This window comes from Populus trichocarpa, chromosome 1 (assembly GCF_000002775.5).
Source record: "Populus trichocarpa isolate Nisqually-1 chromosome 1, P.trichocarpa_v4.1, whole genome shotgun sequence".
NCBI classification, from domain to species: Eukaryota; Viridiplantae; Streptophyta; class Magnoliopsida; order Malpighiales; family Salicaceae; genus Populus; species Populus trichocarpa.
The window spans coordinates 16,102,686-16,124,424 of record NC_037285.2 but is presented as its reverse complement, the minus strand read 5'-3'; the positions used below and the strand labels follow the sequence as shown (position 1 = coordinate 16,124,424).

General features: G+C 36.4%; 4 protein-coding genes across 4 annotated transcripts; 2 read left to right on the top strand and 2 right to left on the bottom strand.

Annotated features, from left to right (window-relative positions):
• The first annotated feature begins 2,470 nt into the window (after positions 1-2,470).
• LOC7473042 (uncharacterized) lies at positions 2,471-8,415 on the top strand. The gene is made up of 9 exons (XM_002299667.4): positions 2,471-2,741; positions 3,035-3,679; positions 3,760-3,848; positions 4,776-5,129; positions 5,334-5,636; positions 5,747-5,992; positions 6,086-6,307; positions 6,653-7,223; positions 7,707-8,415. Exons 1-9 carry the CDS (start codon positions 2,630-2,632, stop codon positions 7,919-7,921), a joined length of 2,757 nt encoding a protein of 918 aa, XP_002299703.2. The 5' UTR covers positions 2,471-2,629; the 3' UTR covers positions 7,922-8,415.
• A 2,172-nt stretch (positions 8,416-10,587) lies between these two features.
• Positions 10,588-11,943, top strand: LOC7470554 (uncharacterized). The gene has a single exon (XM_002299666.4). It carries the CDS (start codon positions 11,139-11,141, stop codon positions 11,745-11,747), a length of 609 nt encoding a protein of 202 aa, XP_002299702.2. The 5' UTR covers positions 10,588-11,138; the 3' UTR covers positions 11,748-11,943.
• Positions 11,944-12,186: 243 nt separating this feature from the next.
• On the bottom strand, positions 12,187-15,128 carry LOC7470553 (putative Peroxidase 48). The gene is made up of 4 exons (XM_024584509.2): positions 14,483-15,128; positions 13,995-14,183; positions 13,755-13,920; positions 12,187-13,210 (listed from the first exon to the last, which is right to left on the bottom strand). The coding sequence occupies exons 1-4, from the start codon at positions 14,858-14,860 to the stop codon at positions 12,417-12,419; spliced, it is 1,527 nt and encodes a 508-aa protein (XP_024440277.2). The 5' UTR covers positions 14,861-15,128; the 3' UTR covers positions 12,187-12,416.
• A 109-nt stretch (positions 15,129-15,237) lies between these two features.
• LOC7470552 (kinesin-like protein KIN-13B) lies at positions 15,238-21,486 on the bottom strand. Its single transcript, XM_024584505.2, has 12 exons — positions 21,024-21,486; positions 20,387-20,608; positions 19,456-19,650; positions 19,097-19,198; positions 18,597-18,674; positions 18,424-18,505; positions 17,742-17,901; positions 17,356-17,658; positions 16,599-16,817; positions 16,145-16,505; positions 15,985-16,050; positions 15,238-15,867 (listed from the first exon to the last, which is right to left on the bottom strand). The coding sequence occupies exons 1-12, from the start codon at positions 21,219-21,221 to the stop codon at positions 15,688-15,690; spliced, it is 2,166 nt and encodes a 721-aa protein (XP_024440273.2). The 5' UTR covers positions 21,222-21,486; the 3' UTR covers positions 15,238-15,687.
• Between the last annotated feature and the right edge of the window lie 253 nt (positions 21,487-21,739).

The following is a 21,739-nucleotide window of genomic DNA, read 5'->3' as shown; positions in this document are numbered from 1 at the left end:
GAATTAAATATACTGATACGTAAATAATTTATATATCTCACCAATGTATTCGTTTTACCATTGCATATTATGTGTGTGTAATTAACATGGGTGTTCGGACCAGTTTGCATGTACTTCAACTAATCTCACGGGCCCTAAAATTAATGATCATTTAAGCCTATAGTGATCATCATATTAACAACCATAGGACTCGAACTTGAGACTATAAGGGAAGCAAACCTCTTAATTTTAATCTTTTATCACTGAGCTACCTACTAAATGATTATTGCATATTGATTGATTGATAGTATAAAAATGCCATATATTAGTAACATTTTACCTCAGAAAAAAAATTCCAGCATTTTATTTTATTGCACTGTAAATAGGCTGGTCCAATACAATATGAGTTTTGAGCCCAAACGAAGCAATGGGCCTGACATCCAAGTTACTTAAGTAGTAGCATTTTGATTATTGTAATGGTGACAGAAAAATTGAAGACAGTTGGTATAAATAGAACTAGATGAAATATAATTGATATAAAATAAATATTTTTATAATTTATTTGGATTATAAGAGATAAAATGAAATGAAATATAGAAAAAAAAATTTTATTATTAATACACATTTTCATTAAATTTGCAATATTTGAGACACTAAATAAAAAAATTATTATTTTTACTTTAGTCTATAATGAATATTAATTTTGCTTAACTAGCTTCAAATAATAACTTCTCCGCTCATCAAAATTATGTTACAAAAAAATTTGTAATCATAGTCAAAAAAAAATTCATTTATAAAAAGGTAATATAAAATAATATTTGATGTGCTGGACAATGATGGACCGAATATAACAACTTTTTTGTAAAGTTGTTTGGTGCATCTTTGAGGTGCACAAAAATTATTTTTTGTCATGTTTAAGATTGTTCTGGTATAGAATTGTTTTTTTCCATTGAAACGGGTAAGACAAGTTTATCCAATTCTATGCACAAAGGTTCATTTAGTTGAATTGGGTTAACGTAAAGATAAAAATGATTATTATTATAATTTTAAAACCTAATTAGAAGTCGACTTGGGCAGTATTTAGTTCAAGGGTTGGGATGATCATTGACCCCGATAAACATTACAATAAAAATAATTATTATTATAGTTTTAAAAGTCGACTCAGGAATCAATTCGGGTCGCGAGTCTAGTTGACCATTGACCTGGATTAATATAAGGATAAAAATAGTTATTATCATAATTTTAAAACTTGATTTGAGGGTCGACTTGGGGCCAGGTCATGAGTCAGGTTGACCATTGACCCGAGTCAACATAAGTATAAAAATAGTTATTATTATGGTTTTAAAATCTTATTTAGAGATCGACCCGGAGTCAAGCTCGAGTCATAAGATGAGTTTTCTATTGACCCAGGTTAACATAAGGATAAAAATAATTATTATTATAGTTTTAAAATAATAAGGGATTGATCTGGGGTAAGGCCCAAGTCATGGGTCGAGATGGTCAACCTAATTGACCCAAAGTAATGTAAAAATAAAAATGATTATTATCATAATTTTAAAAAACTGACTTAGAGATCGACCCGAAAGTAAGGCTCGAGTCATGAGGGTTAACCTAAATTGACCCAAATTAAAATTAAAAATCAAAACAATCTTGTTTTGACAAAAAATATAATATAAAAAAATCAATGGATTTTTTTACCAATGTTTTATCCTGAGTTGATTGGGTCACAAGTCGACCTAAATTTTTTAACGGAACTAGATCAGGTCAATCATTTCTATATTATTTTTAAACCCAAACCGATAAAGACTTCGGGTCAACTAAATCTCGTCTAGTGTCCACCAAACACAAGACAAAGCAAATTGTTCAAACCATTTCAAAGTGCCCACACACAAGACAAATCAGTTATTTTTTCAATCTAGCTCAATAAATATTATCCAATATTTCAAACAGTACCTAATTAAATCATAATTTTCTCCTAATATTTTCATCACAATTGTGTTTTTTTTTTTTGTTATCAATCAATACCTACCTCTTCATCACTAAATTAAATTTGTCCGAGAACATGATCAATTCTCTTTTTTCTATGTTATATATGTTTTATTTATTATATTAATGTAACATAGAAAATTCACTTAAAAAATTAAAAAAATTCTATATTTTTTATATTTACATTGATAAATGTGTTTTTGTTTTACTTATGTCTGTATTTTTTTTGTCATGAGAGAATAACAAAATATATAAATTGTATTTAATTAGTGTTCCATGATAAAAGAGTCATTAATAAAAGATAAAAATAAAAAAAATTACATTTAGAATAAATTTATAGTGAATTTTTATATTTTTAAATTAGTAAGTACATGGAAACGTGTTTTATATACTCTTATTTTCTCTATCTATTTTATCTTAAATAATAACCAAATTTATTTTACAGTACCGAAGAACAAACAAACAACTTCAATAAATAAAATGAGATAAACTCAAAAACCTGATTCCAGAACAATGTCAAAGCAGCAGCCAAACAGACCCTGAAAAGAAAACCCTTTCACTGTCCCTCTGGTAATGGCGGGAAAATCTAGCGCCGAGGGAGCATAAAACAAATAAAGGCAACACTTTCATTTTCGTTCAATCTACTAAGAAAGAGAAGAGAGAGATGGAATTTAGAGGATTTCCTTACAAGCCTTACTCCATCCAGATTGATTTCATGAAAGCTCTTTATCACTCCTTGAATCAAGGCGGCGTCTCCATCCTCGAGAGCCCCACCGGTCGGTTCCTCTCCCTCTCCCTCCTCTATATATATGTAAATGAAGTGGCGGAAGAGATGTTTGTGAGTTTTCGCAAATAATGTGGATAAATTTTCATGTTGACTATTCAAGCTCAGAGACCAAATCAGGGCTACTTCATTAGATGCTACTATTTCTTAATGTTTACTAAGAAATGGGGTTTGGTTTTAATTAGGAGTATGATTATATTAAGCTCAGATGATGAGTACCAAGTTAAAATTTGATCTTTTTGCAATAAATTTTACATCTCTTTTTTTTGTCATTATAATATATAGGGACCGGCAAGACTCTGAGTATAATATGCAGTGCTTTGCAATGGGTGTATGATAGGAGGCAACAAGACAAGTCCAAAGTACAAGTTCAATCTCCTCATCATTCAACAGATGATGCGCATATTGGCTCTGATGATGAACCTGACTGGCTCAGAAACTTTGTCCCCAACAAAGACAATCTTACGCAGGAGAAGAAAATCAACAAGAAATTCGGTTTTGGAGGATGTGATAGGAGGAGAAATCGCAAGGAAAGTTGCAAAGACCTGTTTTCACGTGATTTGGAGGAGGAGGATTGTAATAAGAGGGGTGAGAATAAGTGTTCGCGGAAGAAAAATGATGGAGTGGAATTGAGTGATGATGAGTTTTTGTTAGATGAGTATGAAAGTGAAGAGGAAGGAGCTCTTGGAGGTGGGAAATCAAAGAGGAAGGCTGGTGGGGTTTCTATTAGTTCATCTAGTGATGAGGAAGGAGAAAAGGATGGCCCTGATGGTGAGGAGGAAGAGGAGGAGAAGGCGTTCAAGATTTACTTTTGTAGTCGGACGCATTCACAACTCTCACAGTTTATCAAAGAGTTAAGGAAAACTCTTTTTTCCAATGAAATAAATGTTGTGTGTTTGGGCTCCAGGAAGAATTTCTGCATTAACGAAGGTACATGTATCTTGTACTTTCTTCATTGAATCACTGCATGTGCATTCCTGACTTCATTTTTTTTTCTGGCTTGCATTCAGAGGTTTTGAAACTTGGGAGCTCTGTGCGTGTTAATGAAAGGTGCTTGGAGCTTCAGAAGAACAAGAAAAATGAAGTCTCCAAAATCAAGGTATATGTCAATCTATAAAATCGAATATGATGAGTGCATTGATTTTGGTGCTGTAAGCTCTTGACGTATAGCTGGAGGACAACAGAGTACTTGAACTTCTTGGTATTTGGGATAGTAGTGTTGGAGGGTAATAGAGTTAAGGTACGATAACTTGAATGGAGTCAATATTTTCTGTTTGTGAAAATGAAATTCCAAAGGCAATGAACATGAGAGCTTACTCCCCCTGCCCCCTAAGTATCGAATGATCCATTTTTGTCTGGGGACAATTGGGCCTGGGTTGTGCAGCTGAAGTAACAAGATTTAGTCACAATGACATCATCAAATGGAAAGTGCTTTGTGGATGATATGAGGGACTGGTAGGTTCTGATGCATATACAGATGACCCCCATGTGAGACAAAAAAATCTATTAGAGATTGCAACAATTACATGCAACTGTAGATGTTTTAAGGTCAAATTTTCTTGGTACAACAGTTATATGCATTCAGTTTGTAATAAGCTATCCTATATCAGGTGCTTCTGGTGCATGTGTTTCAGTATACATGGACATGGAAGCCATCCTATATGCATTCAGTTTATAAGAAGCTATCCTATTTTAGGTGTGCTTCTTGTGCATATTTTTCAGTGTATAGAATAGAGAGCATTTGACCTGACCAACCAGAGATCCTTTTCACGGTATGGTTTTTTGTATGAAAGTTTGAAAACAAAAACTTAGAAATATATTGACAAGATATCGGGGACTTTTCTTGCTGAGCTTGTTTCTGAAATGGAATCTTATCTTATTGGTTCAGAGGTTCCAATCCAGCCACACAAACACCTCTTAGAACTATTCCTTCCTCAGTCCATTCAGAACAATGTAAACAACAACTACTTTGCTTGGATTAGAGAGTTTTTCTTGATTTTTGACTGATTACAGTGTTTGTATGCAGAATTTCAGCGCTGAGGGAAGAATACGTCGAACCAAGGCTTCTTCTGGCTGTCCAATGCTTAGAAAACATAAACTACAGAAGGAATTTAGGAATGAGACATCTCAACATGGAGCATTGGATATTGAAGATCTTGTTCGCATTGGAAGAAGTATTGGAACTTGTCCATATTATGGCTCCCGAAGCATGGTCCCAGCAGCTGATCTTGTTGTTCTCCCCTATCAGTCTCTTCTATCAAAATCATCTCGTGAATCGCTTGGCCTCAATTTAAAGAATAGTATCATAGTAATAGATGAGGCTCACAATCTAGCTGACTCCCTCATCAGCATGTATGATGCGAAAATAACTTCATCACAGGTGCACAAACTGTCATCTCTAAAAAATTTGGATATAAAATTTTGGTTGTTCATTGCATAACCTCCATGTTGATAGAAAAGATCCTCTCCCTGGATAACTTGAGTTGGAATCCTACCTCCACTAACAAGTTTAAGCAATTGACTTTGATATAATAACATTGGAATTCAATGAGGTATTGATAACAAATTTTCTGTCTTTACTCAGTTGGAGAGTGTGCACTCCCACATAGAGAAGTACTTCACAAGATTTCGCAATCTCTTGGGACCTGGCAATCGAAGATATATTCAAACTTTGATGGTCCTCACTCGAGCTTTCCTGCAAACTCTAGATAACAAGAAGGATTTGAGTAATGTAAATAATTACCAAGCTGAAGAAATAGCTGCTGACATGAAAGCTGTCTGTGACACTTCTATAGCCATTAATGATTTTCTATTTTCTCTCAATATAGACAACATTAATTTGGTTAAATTGCTACAGTATATAAAGGAAAGCAATTTGGTGCACAAGGTAAATGATGGTTACCCCTTTTTTAATCTTTGCAAACTAGTTTTACTCTCTACCCGTAGTGTTAATTATTCGCCTTCCTGTTTTAAGGTTGCTATGATTTGGTTTCACAGGTCAGTGGGTATGGTGAAAAGGTAGCTAGCTTGCAGGAAGGTTTGGCTCTCAATCGTAATGGAGAATTTGGTGAGGAAGGAAGCACTCTTTCCAGTTTCCGGGCATTAGTGGACATGTTGATGTCACTGACAAATAATGATGGTGATGGACGGATGATAATCTCAAAAATGAGATCAACATGCTCTGGGCTACAAGGAGGTTTCTTAAAATATGTTATGCTCACAGGGGAAAAGATTTTCTCCGAGGTTTGCTAAGAACTTGTTATTTATTTTGCTTTATTTGGATTTCAAAAATTACAATAAAAAACTTGGGTACTCACGGAAAGAAACTTCATCCAGATTGTGGATGAAGCACATGCTGTCATATTGGCAGGTGGGACCCTGCAACCCATAGAAGAGACAAGGGAGCGGCTGTTCCCATGGTTACCGCCAAATCAGCTGCATTTCTTTTCATGTAGTCATATTGTCCCTCCTGAGAGTATTTTACCAATTGCAGTTTCACGTGGCCCTTCTGGTCAATCTTTTGATTTTAGCTACAGCTCGAGAAGCTCATTGGTTATGGTGAGTACTGCATAGATTGCAACCTCACATGTACTTCTCTGACAGAATTTGCTCTATGATGTTCTTGCAATGTGCACTCTAATTGATGCATTCATCTCATGTTTTTGAGGGGTGAGGGGAGGCTTATGGGACTGTAGTTAATCATGTCTTCAATCATATGAATTTGAAGCGGCATGCTTTGCATTCTAGTCCTAATTTAGCGATATATTGTCTAGTTTTGCAGTCTTGAATGTGAAAAATGCTTTGTGTTTGGTAGAAATCTTGTTTTCTATATATCTGATGTTTCCTTCTTATTCTCAAAGGTCTTTTTGCAGAAACTATGGCTAACAACATTTTTCTGAACAGATAGAGGAGTTAGGGCTCTTGCTTTGCAATTTGGTGGCATTTGTTCCTGAAGGGATTGTTGTGTTCTTCTCCTCATTTGAATATGAAGGACAGGTCTATGATTCATGGAAGAAGTCGGGCATTCTTGAAAGGATTATGAGGAAAAAGCGTATATTCAGAGAGCCGAGAAGTAACTCTGACGTGGAACTCATCCTCAAGGAATACAAGGAAACAATCGATGGATTGTCTAGTGGCACAAAAGAAGATGGAGTACGTCATAATGGTGCAGTACTCCTAGCTGTAGTTGGTGGAAAGATATCAGAAGGCATAAACTTCAGTGATGGGATGGGCCGATGCATAGTAATGGTTGGGCTGCCCTACCCAAGTCCATCTGACATGGAGTTGATGGAGAGGGTGAAGTATATTGAAAGTTTGGGAGAGCCAAACTGTGGTAAGCGTCCCGAAATTTCTGTTGGTGAGCACTATTACAATGGGGATGTTCAGACAGCTTTCAGTATCCTAAGAAGTTGCAGGCGCAGAGGAAAAGAATATTATGAAAATCTCTGCATGAAAGCTGTAAATCAATCAATTGGTGAGTGCTAGCATTGTTATCTGCAGATATATAAAGTTTTTTTTTTTTTTTTGAACAACCAGATATATAAAGTTGGAAATTAAGAGCATGGTTTATCAGATAAATCATCCCATATTGTGCATATGCTCCAGGGTGAAACCTGGGCTAACTTTCCCCTAAATCTGCTGTTTTAGAAAATTATCTAAAATCAGTATCATACATTTGCATCTAGGTTTTGTAACCATTGTTCTGTTTTCTAAGCAAGAGAATAGAAATCTCTAGGACCATTAATTTAGTTCAGATTCTGGCCAATTTTAACGGTTAAATTATGAACTCACTAAGACACTGATGGATGTCAACAAAGTACTTTTCAGTAAACTAAAACACCTTTCTTTCCCCTGCTCAGTATGCCATGCATAAAATTGGCATTATATATTTATTTGGAAGAGGAATCTTTTGCCTGTTCTGACATCTGTTTTTTTTTCCATGATTTGTCTACTTTAGGAAGAGCAATACGGCACATAAATGACTATGCAGCAATATTGTTGGTTGACATGCGATACGCATCAGACTCCTCGAAAACAAGCTTCTCTCATCCAACAAACAAGCTTCCTCTGTGGATAAAAGATCGTCTTGTTTCTGCAACCAACAATTATGGTGAAGTTCATAGGCTACTGCATCAATTCTTCAAATACAATAAGAAGAGAGAGTGTCAATAGAATGTGCTGGAGAAAGATCTACCAGCATTGAAGAAGCAATAGTGGAAAGGAAATTTTGCAAGGTTGGTGTTGCCAAAGCAAGATCCTGGGAGAGTTGAGTATGAAACAGGTGCTGATCTAGGGTCAGTTTTGCATAATGAATCCCCGGCCAAGAAAACTTCTTCGAAGAAGGATATTGTACGAGGATAATTAGAGAAGTAGCATATTCACCTTTATTGAATACCATTTGAAGCTGATTAGGCGCGGCACAATAAACTGGAGATAACGCTGGCATGATAATGACAATCGTGTTCAGGTTTCAGTGACTTGGATCCATGATTAAACCATAAGATTCTGAAGAATGAACTAATGCACACAAGTTTGGGTTCTGTCAAGGAACATGTCTTTGTTGTGTTATGTAGAGTGGACTTCTAGTTCTATAATTTTATCCGGTTATGTGAATATCATGAAACATATAGAGTAATCTAAAGAAGTTACAAATTCTTTTTCGGACACTTCAGACAGATCAGCTGCTGATTTCAATTTGGATCAGAACCATTGGTTTCTTATGCCTCAATTTGCCTTCCAAATCATCGCAGGAAGGCAGCTCTCTTGACTTGTGTCCTGCCCTGTGATTGAAATATGAGAGTCTCATTGTTCCCAAGCTTATTGTTTTTATGACAGCTATGTATGAGTGAATGAAAAGGCTTGCTTTTGTGACAGTGTGCTGTATGAGATGTAATGATGTGAGTTAATGAACAAAGGACCTATTTACTTCTGTAATTTATTCAACTGCGTTTCATGGGGCTTCTTCAAAATCTTAAGTAGGCTGTAGGACAACCATCGATCGATCAAACACTGCAGGTTTGGAGTCGGGATGTCATTGCTGCTCTACTCTTCAGTATCGAGTTGCTTGGACATTAAAGGTAAATGCAGTTTAACTGAACCATTACAGAGTAGTAATGAATGAGCTAAATTATAGCCTGAACTATACAGGGTTGCTTTGACTCGTCATACATGGAGTGAAGTTTCAGCTTCAGATTTATGAATGAGGGTTGAGCCAACCAATTTAGAAGTTGCTGAATGATGACTTTTGCTATTCTTAAAGAAGCTAACGTGGGGAGGCTAAACAATGTTGCTTCAGAACAAGGCTCAAACTTTCATTCCTTCAAGGCTGGTCAATCAAAATTTACATCCCACAAGAAATTTTGATCTAATTACCAATTTCATGCACAAGAGCAATTAACAAGGGCTCAAGCTGTTCATAGTAGGATGGTGGCAAGATTTTAACCCTAGTTATTAAACCCGGACCGGCCCGGCGGGTCGATCCGATGCTGGACCGATCCGGGTAAGACAAAAGACATGCTAGTGCAAAAACCCAGTCAAACCCGATCGACCCAACAGGTCGACCCGTGACCTCGGCGAACCCGGACAAGACCCTTTTTTTTTCAAATGTGGTTTTTCTTCTAGACTTTTTTTTTATATTTTTTTAGTTGGGTATAAATCATTTTCAAAGTTTACTATATAAATACTAGAATAATATTTTATTTTTTAAATGTAAGATTTGAAACCCTTTAGTATATATATTCTATATTCTCAAGAAAAAAATTATTTTTTCAATGTAGGATTTGAAGCTTTTTAATATATATATTTTATGTTCACGAGGAAAAAGTTATGTTTTTTTAATATGAGATAAAAAAAATTTGGTTTAAATATTTCAACTTAAAAAGATAACATAATATCTTTTCAATATGACATTTGAAGGATTTGAAACCCTTTAGTATATATACTCTATGTTTACAAGAAAAAAATTGTTTTTTCAATGTAGAATTTGAAGCCTTTTAGTATATATATATTTTATGTTCATAAAAAAAAATTATTTTTTTTAATATAAAATAAAAAAATTAAAATATTTTTTAAAATTTTATTCTTTACAACATATATACCTTATATTCACCTTAATTATTTCTTAATTTTTTCCTAACTATCATTTTAACTTTGGCAGCTGTGAGAAAATGACTCCTCTGGCACAAAAATGTAAATGCACCTTGTCTTGATATTAACTGGGTGTTGACCCTTAGGCACCAATGTCACAACACATTCGGGTCCACGCATCTCTTGCATATAAATGCAATGAGAGATGGTTCCATAGCATGGGGGTTAATTGCATCACGAGAATATCATCTCTTTCTATTTAAAAAAAAAATTTATTTCATAATCTCGATCATATTTTAGATTTATTTTTTAATAATTACAAGTTTGAGTCTTTTCAGAGTCACTAAAGACTTACATGGTTGTTAACTTTAGAGTCTATGAAATTAGTCGAGATACATGTAAACTGACTCGGACACCCATATTAATAAAAAAATATCACTTCATATATTTTCACATCTAAAATCCAGCCTCAAATGGTAACCAATAAAACATCTGCATAAGCTATAATCCATATCCAAATTGAAATTCAAACAATCTCAAATTTCAAATAATGTCAAGGCTGATTTCTGATCTGAGGCATGGTAAGAATTTGGGGCCAGAGGATAAGATATCCCTTTTCATATGTGCACCACAGGCTTTCTGAAGGAGGGAGCAGCAAGGAGTCCAAAATTCAAAAAAACAAAAAAGGGCTAGCTGCTATTATTTGGTACTTGAATGCATGGATTATAGGAATAAACCTTTTACACCAACCCACTACCTTTAGCTTTGCATCTTAATCAATACAGCTGCACTTTAGGCTACAAGGAGTCAAATTATATAAAGCATTCATGATCACTGTGAAGGATTCCTTAGTCTTCTATTCTCTTGCTCTTTATTTATTAAACAGCTTTTGCTGCTTAAGGAGCACAGACATCTTTTTGTTTATGGTAAAGGCATAATTTGGATTTCTGTTCACACCAACTATCTACTACTGATTAGTAAGCCCTAATGCTTCAAAATGGCCTTCTGATCTATCATCTTAAGATCCAATGGTTCAGTGTCTCCCTTCTTGAAGAGAGAGATGGAAGGGTGAGGATAAAAAGAAAAAGGCACTGAGTGAAACCTTGCCTTTAACCCCATAGCTTTTATCTCTTGGTAACCTTGAGAACCTTCAGCTGTCTTTATCTTTCCTATCTGTACATGTGAAACGACATTCAGAGAAGAAAAGAAGCCAAATAGAATAGAGCTGTGTCTGTTCTTTCAGTCAGAGCCACCAAGAGCTAAACGAGTCTTTTCTCTCTACAATACAATACTAAAACAGCAAATGCAGCTAAGAGAATCCATTCATAAGACCAAGAAGTTCTTTCACAATGCTCTCCGAAACCTCAAGTCCATCTTCTTTGGTGGCTACCAAAAGCTGACCAAGCCTACTTCTTTCAAGCCCTTCTCACGCGGCAGCAGCAACGTGAAGAATTACCGGATAGATCAGTACTATGCTGATTTTTGCAAGGAATGGGAGTGTGATCTGGAAAAGGCAATGAAAGGAAAGAGCAATAGTTTCATGGGGTCAAAAGAGCCAATGAGAGATGAAGATGTGAGTGATGAAAGTGAGATGAAGCTTGCAAACAGTCCGTCGAGGAAGAATGAAGGAGGAAAGGAAGAGAAGAGTAAGAAGATTTCCCAAGTACAAAAAGCGGAAGAAAAAAGCTCAAAGAACATGAATGAAAGCGGTTGTGTATTAGCACAGAAGATGAAGGAATTGGAAATAATGGACGTGACTGATGTAGAACATGTTTTGGATGTAGAAGAGGCACTCCACTACTATTCTCGTCTCAAAAGCCCTGTGTACCTTGACATTGTCGACAAGTTTTTCACCAACATGTATACAGAATTTTCAGTTCCAAAGGCCTCTGCCAGCACCAACAGTTCATAGCGAAGACTCGGATCAATTAGGTTATAGATTCCAATGTTCGTGGGTTGTTTCTTTTGCATATGGATTATTTTCCATATTAATTTTCCTGTTCTGTATTCTTCTGAGTGTGTCTAATTTACACAACGATTTTTGATATTCATCTCTGTAGAATGTTGTTTGCCTGGATTGCCATGCTTGAGCCTGTCTTTTTACTCAAGGACACCAAACATGTTTCAGATACTTAGGGCTGTGCATTGTTAATTTAAATATCTAGCCATGAATGTTTTTAACATATTCTTCTTCAAGCATCATAGGTGTTTTTTTATGGTCCTGACAGACACCTTCACTTTTATCTCCGCGTAAAAGGCTTAGGTTTAATCAAATAGGATATCACACGCCATGAGGCTATAATGGCCGAAATTGAAGGCCTTTTGAGTCTATTAATGTATTAAACCATCAGTTATCTAGAAAAGAATCACTTCCATTTGCAGCATTTGTTCGACAAGTAAAGAACAGCAGGTTGCTCATAATTTGGGTACTGAATTTAAAAGGTAACAGCACAAATCTATCCAGGTTTTTTGAACATTTGAAGCTACTTCAGAGGCCGAATTCAAAAGAGCGCTAAAGCCAAAGAAAAAACAGCATAAAGTAGGACAACCTGTACAGTCTCCTTCACATCTTACTATTCTCTCATGCCACCTTTGAACAATGGAGCCGGACCTGGCCTTTTGATCCTGTCAAGAATCTGAGATTCGAGAGCTTCATCATTGCTAGGGCAAAGTCTCGTGGGAACAAGGAGATGTCTGAAGCATATGCTCGTACCCAAATACCAGTATCTATCCCAGCCATTAGCTGCTGATCGGAATAAAGGATTCCTTTACCTTGCAAAAGACTGCGGTAGTACAACGTGCCAAAATCTACTCCTGGGCCCTCATAGGCCATATTCATTCCTGGCTCCTCCAGTGAGGAAAGCAGTGAATCTTCGAAGGAAGCTGATGAAGGTGTTGATGATGACGGTGGGGAAGAAATTGAACCTTTCAAGGAAGGTGATGGTGCTGACAATAATGATGGGGAGCCCCTCATTTCTGCTGCCCTGGACGATGAAGATGGTGATCCACTACAGGAAAGCGAAGGTGCTGTTGATGGTGACATGGTGCCATCAAAGGAAGTCGACGGTGCTGGTGCTGGTGACTTGGTGCCATCAAAGGAAGTCGACGGTGCTGGTGACTTGGTGCCATCGCAGGAAGTCGACGGTGCTGGTGAGTTGGTGCCATCACAGGAAGTCGACGGTGCTGGTGGTGTGGCTTTAAAGGAAGGCGAAGGCGAAGGCGATGCTGCCATCGATGAGTTACTGTCATTGCATCTAGATCTCAGTAGGTTAAGAAACCCTGTATCCAGAGAAGGATCGGGCTTATTAGTCCTACCGAAGTTGTAGAGACGGTTTTGGAAGAATTTGCAGTGGATTACTCCTATGCTGTGACCACCTACAAGCAGGGCAATGTTGCAGTTAGAAGCATTCAAATCTTAAGCTGTTGTATTTTTGCAGCAAGAATGCGAGAGTGAGAAATAACCAAACTATTCAAGGAGCAGAAGTTGGAGATGATAAATTACCGGCACCACCAGCAGAAAAGTAGGCGGAAAGCTATTCATAGAAACACAAACCACAACCAGTTCTTAGAGGGAGGCTTTGATTTCGCATGTATTAATTTCAAAAAAAGCATTCCAATAAATAGGGAAGATTGATGGAACAGCACAGTTATACTTCTGAAATGTTTAGCCCTAGCCTTTCTTCCAGTTTTCTACTAAAGCATGAAAAATCACCTCAACTGAGCCCTGCTTTTGCAGAAGCATCAGTTGAATTAATGTCATTTTATTCACAGATGTTAAAATTAAAGCATAGAAATAAGAAAAACATCAGCTGATAGCAGGAGAGAAGAGGAAAGCATAGATTCTGATAAGAGCAATATAGGAACAGAGATTTATAAAAAGATTTCTGTGTTCCTTTGTATGGCAAGGAAAGATTAGTACCCAGGAGACTGACAGTTTCTCTTAAATCAAAACCCCTAGATGCGAAAGATGCTAGGGTTTCAGATAGATCAGCATTGGGTGAAGGAAGCTCAGACGTTGCCACATCTCGGAAAGAATGCATAGCATCCCTCCTGCCAGTATACAGTGGATAGAATGGACCACCAGCCTGAAATTCAAAAATTCAATAGTAAGATTATGAAAGCAGTGAAGGAGAAATAGGAAACAGAATGATGTTTATACCTGAACAACACCTTCTCTGCCTGCTAAAGCAACGATATCAGCACAAGAAACAACTCCTGGGCACACCATTTCAATCTCTGATTTGATTTTGTCAATTATATCAAATCCCTTCAAGTTTTTATTGGGAGGAGAGTCTTTCTCGGAATCAATGCCTGTAGCAGCATCCAACAAAATAGATGCATCACACCCCTGAAAAGATTCACAAAAGAACTCAGGTCTACTTGTAATAAAAACGAAGATAACTGAAACATAGACGAAATTTTACTTAAACAGAATCACTTCCAATCTGAAAGCTTCCGAAACAAAAATCCACAAGAAAGAACTTAACATCAAAATAGTCTTCGATCAAGATTTGTAAGCAAAAGATACCATGAAAGAATTGCCAACCAAAGCTGAAAAATTAAAACCTTCGTCGTACTAAATGATGAATAATTAAGCAGTGACTAACCCCCTAGGAATCAACAAAAAGAAAGATTGAAATCATCTACCTCAATAAAACAATCATGAAACACGAGCCTTAGAAGAGCAGGAGCTACACTGGAGTTGACTTCATATAGCTCGTGAACCACCCTGCGAATGATTCTTTCTGCCTCTGGGCACGAATCACGATAGAAATCATACTCAAGAGACCGGTTTGAATGCCATGATACTTCTCCATCATCGTCTTCCATAGATGTCAAAGGAGACAAGAATACGGAAGGAAAGGAATCCCAAGATGAATATGGCCATTTCACTGCAGTTTTTGATGATGACGAGCTCTTCTTGATCTCAGCATTTTGGTTCTTGACAGAGATCAAAATGCAAAGAATTAATACAAGAAGGCTCAGTTTCCTCATGTTTCCTATTCCAAAGATCGATGTCAACATCTTCTCTAGCTCTTTCCTTCAGTCTCTCTCTCTTTCTTGCCTCTCTTCTCTGTGGTTTTTCTTTGTTTTTGAGAGCAGAAGTGAAGAGTGGGTTGCCGAATTCTTTTAACAGAAAAGGATGGGAAGTGGCGGGAAAGGGAGTCCGATATGACTATAATGACCTTTTTTGCCTGAGAGTTAGTTAAGACTGTTTGAGTAGGAATTTGCGATGGGCAAAGAGTGCCCTTGGATTGGTTAGGACTTTTATATTAAGGTTTAGATTGCTTTTTTTCTTTTCATCAGTACATCAAAATTATAAATAAATAAATAAAAAACGCTAAAAAAAACATTAATTTAATGTTTTATCAAGTAAAACATATAAAAAAAAAAAACAAAAGTTGCTGTAATTCCAAAACACTCAAACATAACTTGGTATAGTAGCAAACAAGAGTGAGAAGCAATTTTACATTAATGAATAGAAGGCAGGAAGTATTTAATTTAATTAATGAATCTAATTACACTGCTCCATAGCTTTACAAAAGCATGCCAGATGGGCATGTAAACCCTATAGCTTACTTATAACTTGTTGGAGAGAATGAGGACGAAAAATTGTAGACAGTATCATGTGAAGGATTAACGGTATCCTTTTGATCTCTCAATCTCCAACCCCTAAAACCTCATAACGAATACCATAGAGCATAATGGCCAGTGAATCATCCAACAAACTGCTGCATGAGGTGCCAGATTTCGAGCACTGTGTAACCAAATCCACAACCAGGCCAGTAATATTGCAATAGCTAATAAAAGAAGCATCCATTGGTAATAACTGCATGCACTTCCACATGAATCTAGTTGCCAGAAGAAGATACTAAAACATTATGCTCCTTCAAACGCTTCTGGAAGTGTGCCAGACGATTCTGTAACTGCAGTATACCTGCAGCCTTCTGAGAAAGAATGGCATTCAGTTTAGCAACGTAATCATCGAGCTGATTTCCTGGTTGGTCTGCTTCAACCAACAGGTTCATCTCCTGCGAGATTGAAAATAACATTTATATTCACTCGTAACAAGCCCTTGGACATTTTTTTTCCTTCAAAACCAATACTAATAAAAAATGAATGAAGAATGCTCTGGCCAGATCACAGACCTCTCTCACGATGTTCATAGTCTCTTCCACTTGTTTTCTATGAGCATTTACAAGATCCTCCTCTTCCTGAGAACATGCAACAGAAAATAATGTTAACAAATTTCAGTTTCAGCACATTCAAAGAATTTATGCATTAAGTAATTATTCTTTTCTAAATCACCTGTAGCAACACATTCAAATCATTATCTGAATGGGAGTTCTTGAGATTAGATTTTGGCATATCCCTCCATTTTGTCTGACCATTGGGTTTCTGTATTTTATCCTCTGAAATGGAAAGATTGTATGGCTCTAGCTTCCCATTCTCCTTCCATATTGGTTTCTCCTGTTCATAAGAATCTTCTTCTGATGCATCAAAATCATCTCTTTCATCTTGTTCTGGCCATGCATCATTTGCATCGTCCTCAAATGTGGATGCAACAGGTAAAACTGAGGACAAGGGAACAGTAGTTGATTCCTTTAGGTTTAAAGTTGAAGATAATACATCCTTCTTAGAAGCGTTCCCTTTTGAAAGGCTCTTCACCCTGGAGTCAAAACTTAGCAAATTCAGTATGAAAGATTCGCAACAGATTAAATCATACCATAAACATTTTGCAACTGAAATCATTTTCATGTACCTGTCAGCGTATCTCAAGGTGTTAAGAGTGTGCTCACATGATCCTGAGCTTGGTGAAATGCATGATATCATAACAGTGCGTGAATTGCCAACAAAAGAATCCCTTAGAACCTCAGTTAATTTACTGCCTCTGAAAGGAATATGACTCTTGTCATTGTCAAGTGCCCTTATGCACTCCTTTAATGCAAGTAAACTCTTGTTAATCTCTGCACCTTCCATCCTGCATCATATATATGAAACAACCAAATTAAACAAACCCACCCACCCAAATTAAAGAAAGGTCAGTAAAGCATATAAAGAAAGGTCAGTAAACCATGAACTGAACACTAGAGATGAAAACACTATGAAATAGAAATCAACTTGACAAGTCATTAAGTGGTGAAAGGGACAGATTACATAAATAAAACACAATAGAAAACATTGAAATATCTACATTTCTTATTGCCTTGTAACTCTATTCCCTAAGGATAATTTTATTATCAAGCAATTGATTAAACAATCCCTTTTTTATTGGCCGGCTGTTCAATCCAGTATGATCAGTGAAAATATCAATTTCTACTTCCCTAAGATAATGCAAGGCTGCACATGGAAAAATATCTCATGCCAAACACTATTTCTGAATGGTACACTGAGCTCCATATGCATTATATTCCTGAGTGTTCCTCACTATCATAATATGAAACAGAAACCTTAAATTGCCCAACTTGTATGGTCAACAGTGGCAAAAAAATACCACAAAGATAAGGGAGTGGACATACCTTGTTTGTTTATCATTATCTGTGGTATCTGCACCACGCTCACTTCCTGCAAGATCTATGAAGGAGAGCTTGCCAATGGGGCGTGGAGGCTTTGACTCATTGCCATCAACTGATCTCTTGATAGCAAGCTGTAGTATGGCATGTGAACGGGAGGATTCTTCATTTGCACCAGTTGTGCCAGTACTTCTTGTGGCACTTCCCTTCTCAATGAGGTCCTTAATGGTCTCTACATCTGATACTTTATACTCTTGCAAACCCACAATACAAACCTGCTGCTTACCATCCTCTCTCATGCAAAGTTTTCTGCACAAAGAGACGTCTCAAATTTAAGCAAATTCAGAAAGTGAAAAGTATGTAAAAGAAAAGGAAAGGGCAGGTCAACTAACTTCCGATCACTTAGAAGATCATATAGTTTTCCTCCGTAAATTTCAAAGAAGCTCACAAATAGCTGAAACCCTTGGTTCCTGTAAGTATGATGCATCAACCTCAAGATATCTCGAGATGCTTTAAGGGGCAAAGGCTTCATAGTATAGGTTTTTCCGCTCCCTGAATGAAGGGAAAAAAAAAACAAGGTAAGCTGGTTTTACAGCAACAATCTAGTTGTGTTAAATGATATGAGGTTCTCACCAACATGGGAGGAAGACGTTATAAACTAGCAGGTGCAAACAAAATTTGTGAATTTTGATTTTAATAATTTTAGAGCAAATCACTGTGATGTGAGCAGGCCATACAAAATGAAAATGCATAAAGCAACAAAAGAAAATACATAATGATAAAGTCCAAATTGTTTATCCATCAAGTCATCAAGCATTGTGATAAAGAGAAGGCACAAAACATATCAAAGTTAGGTAATTCAAGAGCAAGTACAAAAAACATTAATCCTCAGTACAAAATCACAGGATTATGGAATAAACTTGCCAAGAAAAGTTATAAAAATGTAGAAAAAGAACACAACAACAAAGAATTATTATATTAGAATTCGCTAGATTCAACAACAACAAAAAAAAGATGTGTCCAAAAGCAAGCGTGTAAAAGCATCCATCTTATATTTCAGAGACAGCAATTCACCTGTTTGCCCATATGCAAAGCAAGTTGCTTTGGTCCGTTGAAAAATTATTGGAACTATGGGCTCCACTGTCTCATGATAAACCTAAAGAGATTAAGTAAATCCCGCATAAGCTATGAGAACACTAGCATTATTATGAAATTCATTAGTTCATTATGAAGAGAATTTTCCTCACTTCATCATTCGAGACCTCCTCATTGAGCACTGCATCAAAGACAAATTCATGCTTCTCAACGTATTCTGTTAGGTCAACCTGTTGAATATTGATATCCAGAATTACTACCAAGACACTTATCATAGGAAAAAACTCTACAAATCTATAGAAGAATTATTAATTGAAATATCAATAAACAACAGGGGAGAGCAAAGCATCAAATTGAACAAAAAATGGACAAATCAAGGTTCTTATAGATAAGGCTAAAATAATCATTAGGAGAACTGTGGCCATTAAGATTGCATTTGAACCTCTTTTCTTCTTGTTTTATGTATCTAATATCTACTCCTAAATGTCTTCATTGATGAATTTGGCCCAACTATTTTGTTTGATGAACTTCATCCTGTGTTAATTCATTTTATATTGTCAAGGACCAATTGGGAGACAAAGATCCTTGATCAGCTGTCAGTGATTTGACCTAATTATTTATCTGACCTCTTCAAAAGTGTTATAACAGTTACCTTAAGTTTAGTCTCGTGAACTGTCAGAGAATTGGAGTGTGTGTCTATAATATCTTCTTCATTTTTTGCCAGTTCCTTTTTATTCAATGGTCTCTTGCGCACCTGCATTAGAAAACATCACTTGTCATAACAATATTAATGTTTAAAGACATTCTTACAAGCAAGTCAGATGCTGCATTAAGAAGAAACATTATTAACATTGCCAGTAAATCAAGTTCCTCTATAAATGAAATGCGGAGAGAATTATCAAGGTTCACAAAGCTGCCAACAATGGCTAACCTGGTAAGCATTGTATTTAAGACAGAGGGGAGATGTCAACAAATACAGGTAAACGAAACAACACAAAAAAAGAAACATACCACTACTTTGATCTTTGCAACAGAACTTGTCTTCTCTTTGTCTGCAACAAAGCTTTTCAGGAGGTTGTTATCAGGCAAGCCAGGAGCTCTGCCAGTTTGTTTATTGTTTGAAATGTAAGGGTAAGAATCATCAAAGCTTCTTCCTCGAACAGGATGAAAAAGAGAAGAACCATCATACAAGCCTGGAACTTGCAACTAACCATGAAATACAGAAAGCTTAGCATAAAAATGGACAAAAAGTCATAGCACCAAACTGCATTGTGAAATCCCAAATCATTTATTCAAGACTAAGGAGCAAAGCGTATTGTGTGAATGTGATGGAGTGCTAAAGAGCCGGCACTATATTATCATTGTTTCTTGATGCAACGACATGTATACTACCTTCAACTTCTTTTGAAAAGTTTGTGCGCTTGTCAACAAAATAAAGAAGATTCACCTTTTCATTCTTTAATTGTATTTTCAATTTTTGGAAAATCACAAAATCCATGTAATGCAAGTGTTCGGTTATGAATGGAACTGGTTTCAAAAACGTAAAGCTCTTCTCTATTTTTCAAGAAATGTTTTCCAAATCCAAATATGCACAAAAGAGTCATAAGGGCTTGGGATTTAAAAATCTTTTATTAGATGCAAGACAAGATGTTCTTCATTAGCCACCGAGCCCAAAAATCAGAATATCGTTTAGAAGCACTTATAAATTTGAAAGTAGCTAGAACATCGATTCTTGAAACAGAAGAGTTCGATACTAGTGCAAATATTCAAGCTCAAATTCATTCCATATTGGTAAAAAAGAAAATATAAAAAAATGGAAAAAGTAGAAGTTTAATTGATTGGAAGATGGATAGATGCAATTGTTGGATGCCCCATTAACGTACACTCACTCAAACATCCAAAACCGCATTACTGAATCACTAGAAAATGACAGGTTACCCACCTCGGGAAGCAACTCAGTGTCAAAAGAATGCAGATCTAAGAGCCCAGGACTGAACTCATTTGGTGAGTCCTCCCCGTTCTTCCTCTGGCTCGAAGCTCTTGAACTAACAGGAGGTGTTGTTGGCTCCGAATAAAACTCATTTCCCCTACTAAAACTGCTTTGCGCATTCCCATACATTCTCAATGCCTGCCCTCCTCCTCCACCACCATAGAGATTATAGTCCTGCATCCAGTTCCACCATTGTTGAGACACAGCAGCACCCAATAAAGGAAAATCACCATTTTGTTAAAAAAGAAAAAGAAAAAAGAAGTTATGTTCAGTTTTACTCATGTTCTCTTTACTTTACTTGCATTATCAAGGGCATCAAAAGGACCAGATCTGTATTTTCCATTCCATCGAACACCCATTATAGTCAACTCCCGATCTAAAGCAAATATATATATATAGAAAAAGAAAAAAGAAAATCCTTAAGAAACCAATAACATTTCACGAAACACTCCAAGATTCAAAATTTGTACTAGCGCCGTTGTTTTATGAGGAAGCAAACAAAGAGAGTAGACTCAAAGCAAAATGGGAAAAGTATAAAACAAGAAGAAGAAGAAGAAGAAATTAAAAGATCAGGGGAAAAGAATAAAACCTGAAGAGGAGGAATTAAAGAAGAGGAAGAGGAGGAGGAAGAGTTGTTATTTTGAAGGTGCTGAAGACCAGCAGATTGAAGCCATCTCCCATTTTCCAGAAAAATTCCGTTGCCGTTGCCGTTGCTGTTGCTGTTGTTATCAGAAGATGAGTACTGTCTTTGATGATGAGATCTCTGCCTTCCCATTCCGTTGTTCATATCACACACTACCTCTCCCTCTCTCCGTTTCTGTATTTCTATAAAGAGAGAGATTCTTGATTTATTTGCCCCCTTTTTGCTTTCTCTGGGCGAAATAAGAAAAAGAAATTCAAATTGAAACGTTTTGGTTTAGAGAGAGAAACGGAAGCAATTAAGAAGATTATTAGAACCAAATCACTTTTAGTAATGTTACAAAATAAAAAAAAAAGGATAGAGAGAGAGAGAGAGAGTGAAGTGGAGGAGACAGAGAGACAAGAGTTAGAGTTGAGTAAATATGAAGGACTTAGGACTCATGTTGTGTAGGAGATTTTGAATTTTTGAAGACAAAGAGGGGACCAGCGCCTCCAGCACGTGTGGCGCACGTGTGATTCTTACTGTAGATAGGGTTTGTCTATTTCAAAAAAAATTGATTGGGGAAACTACAATTACGCCCTCTAACTATTGGGTATATTTCAATTAGGTCATTCTCCTAACCATTGTTCTGTGCCGTGTGTTCTTAACACATAAAAATGTGCTCA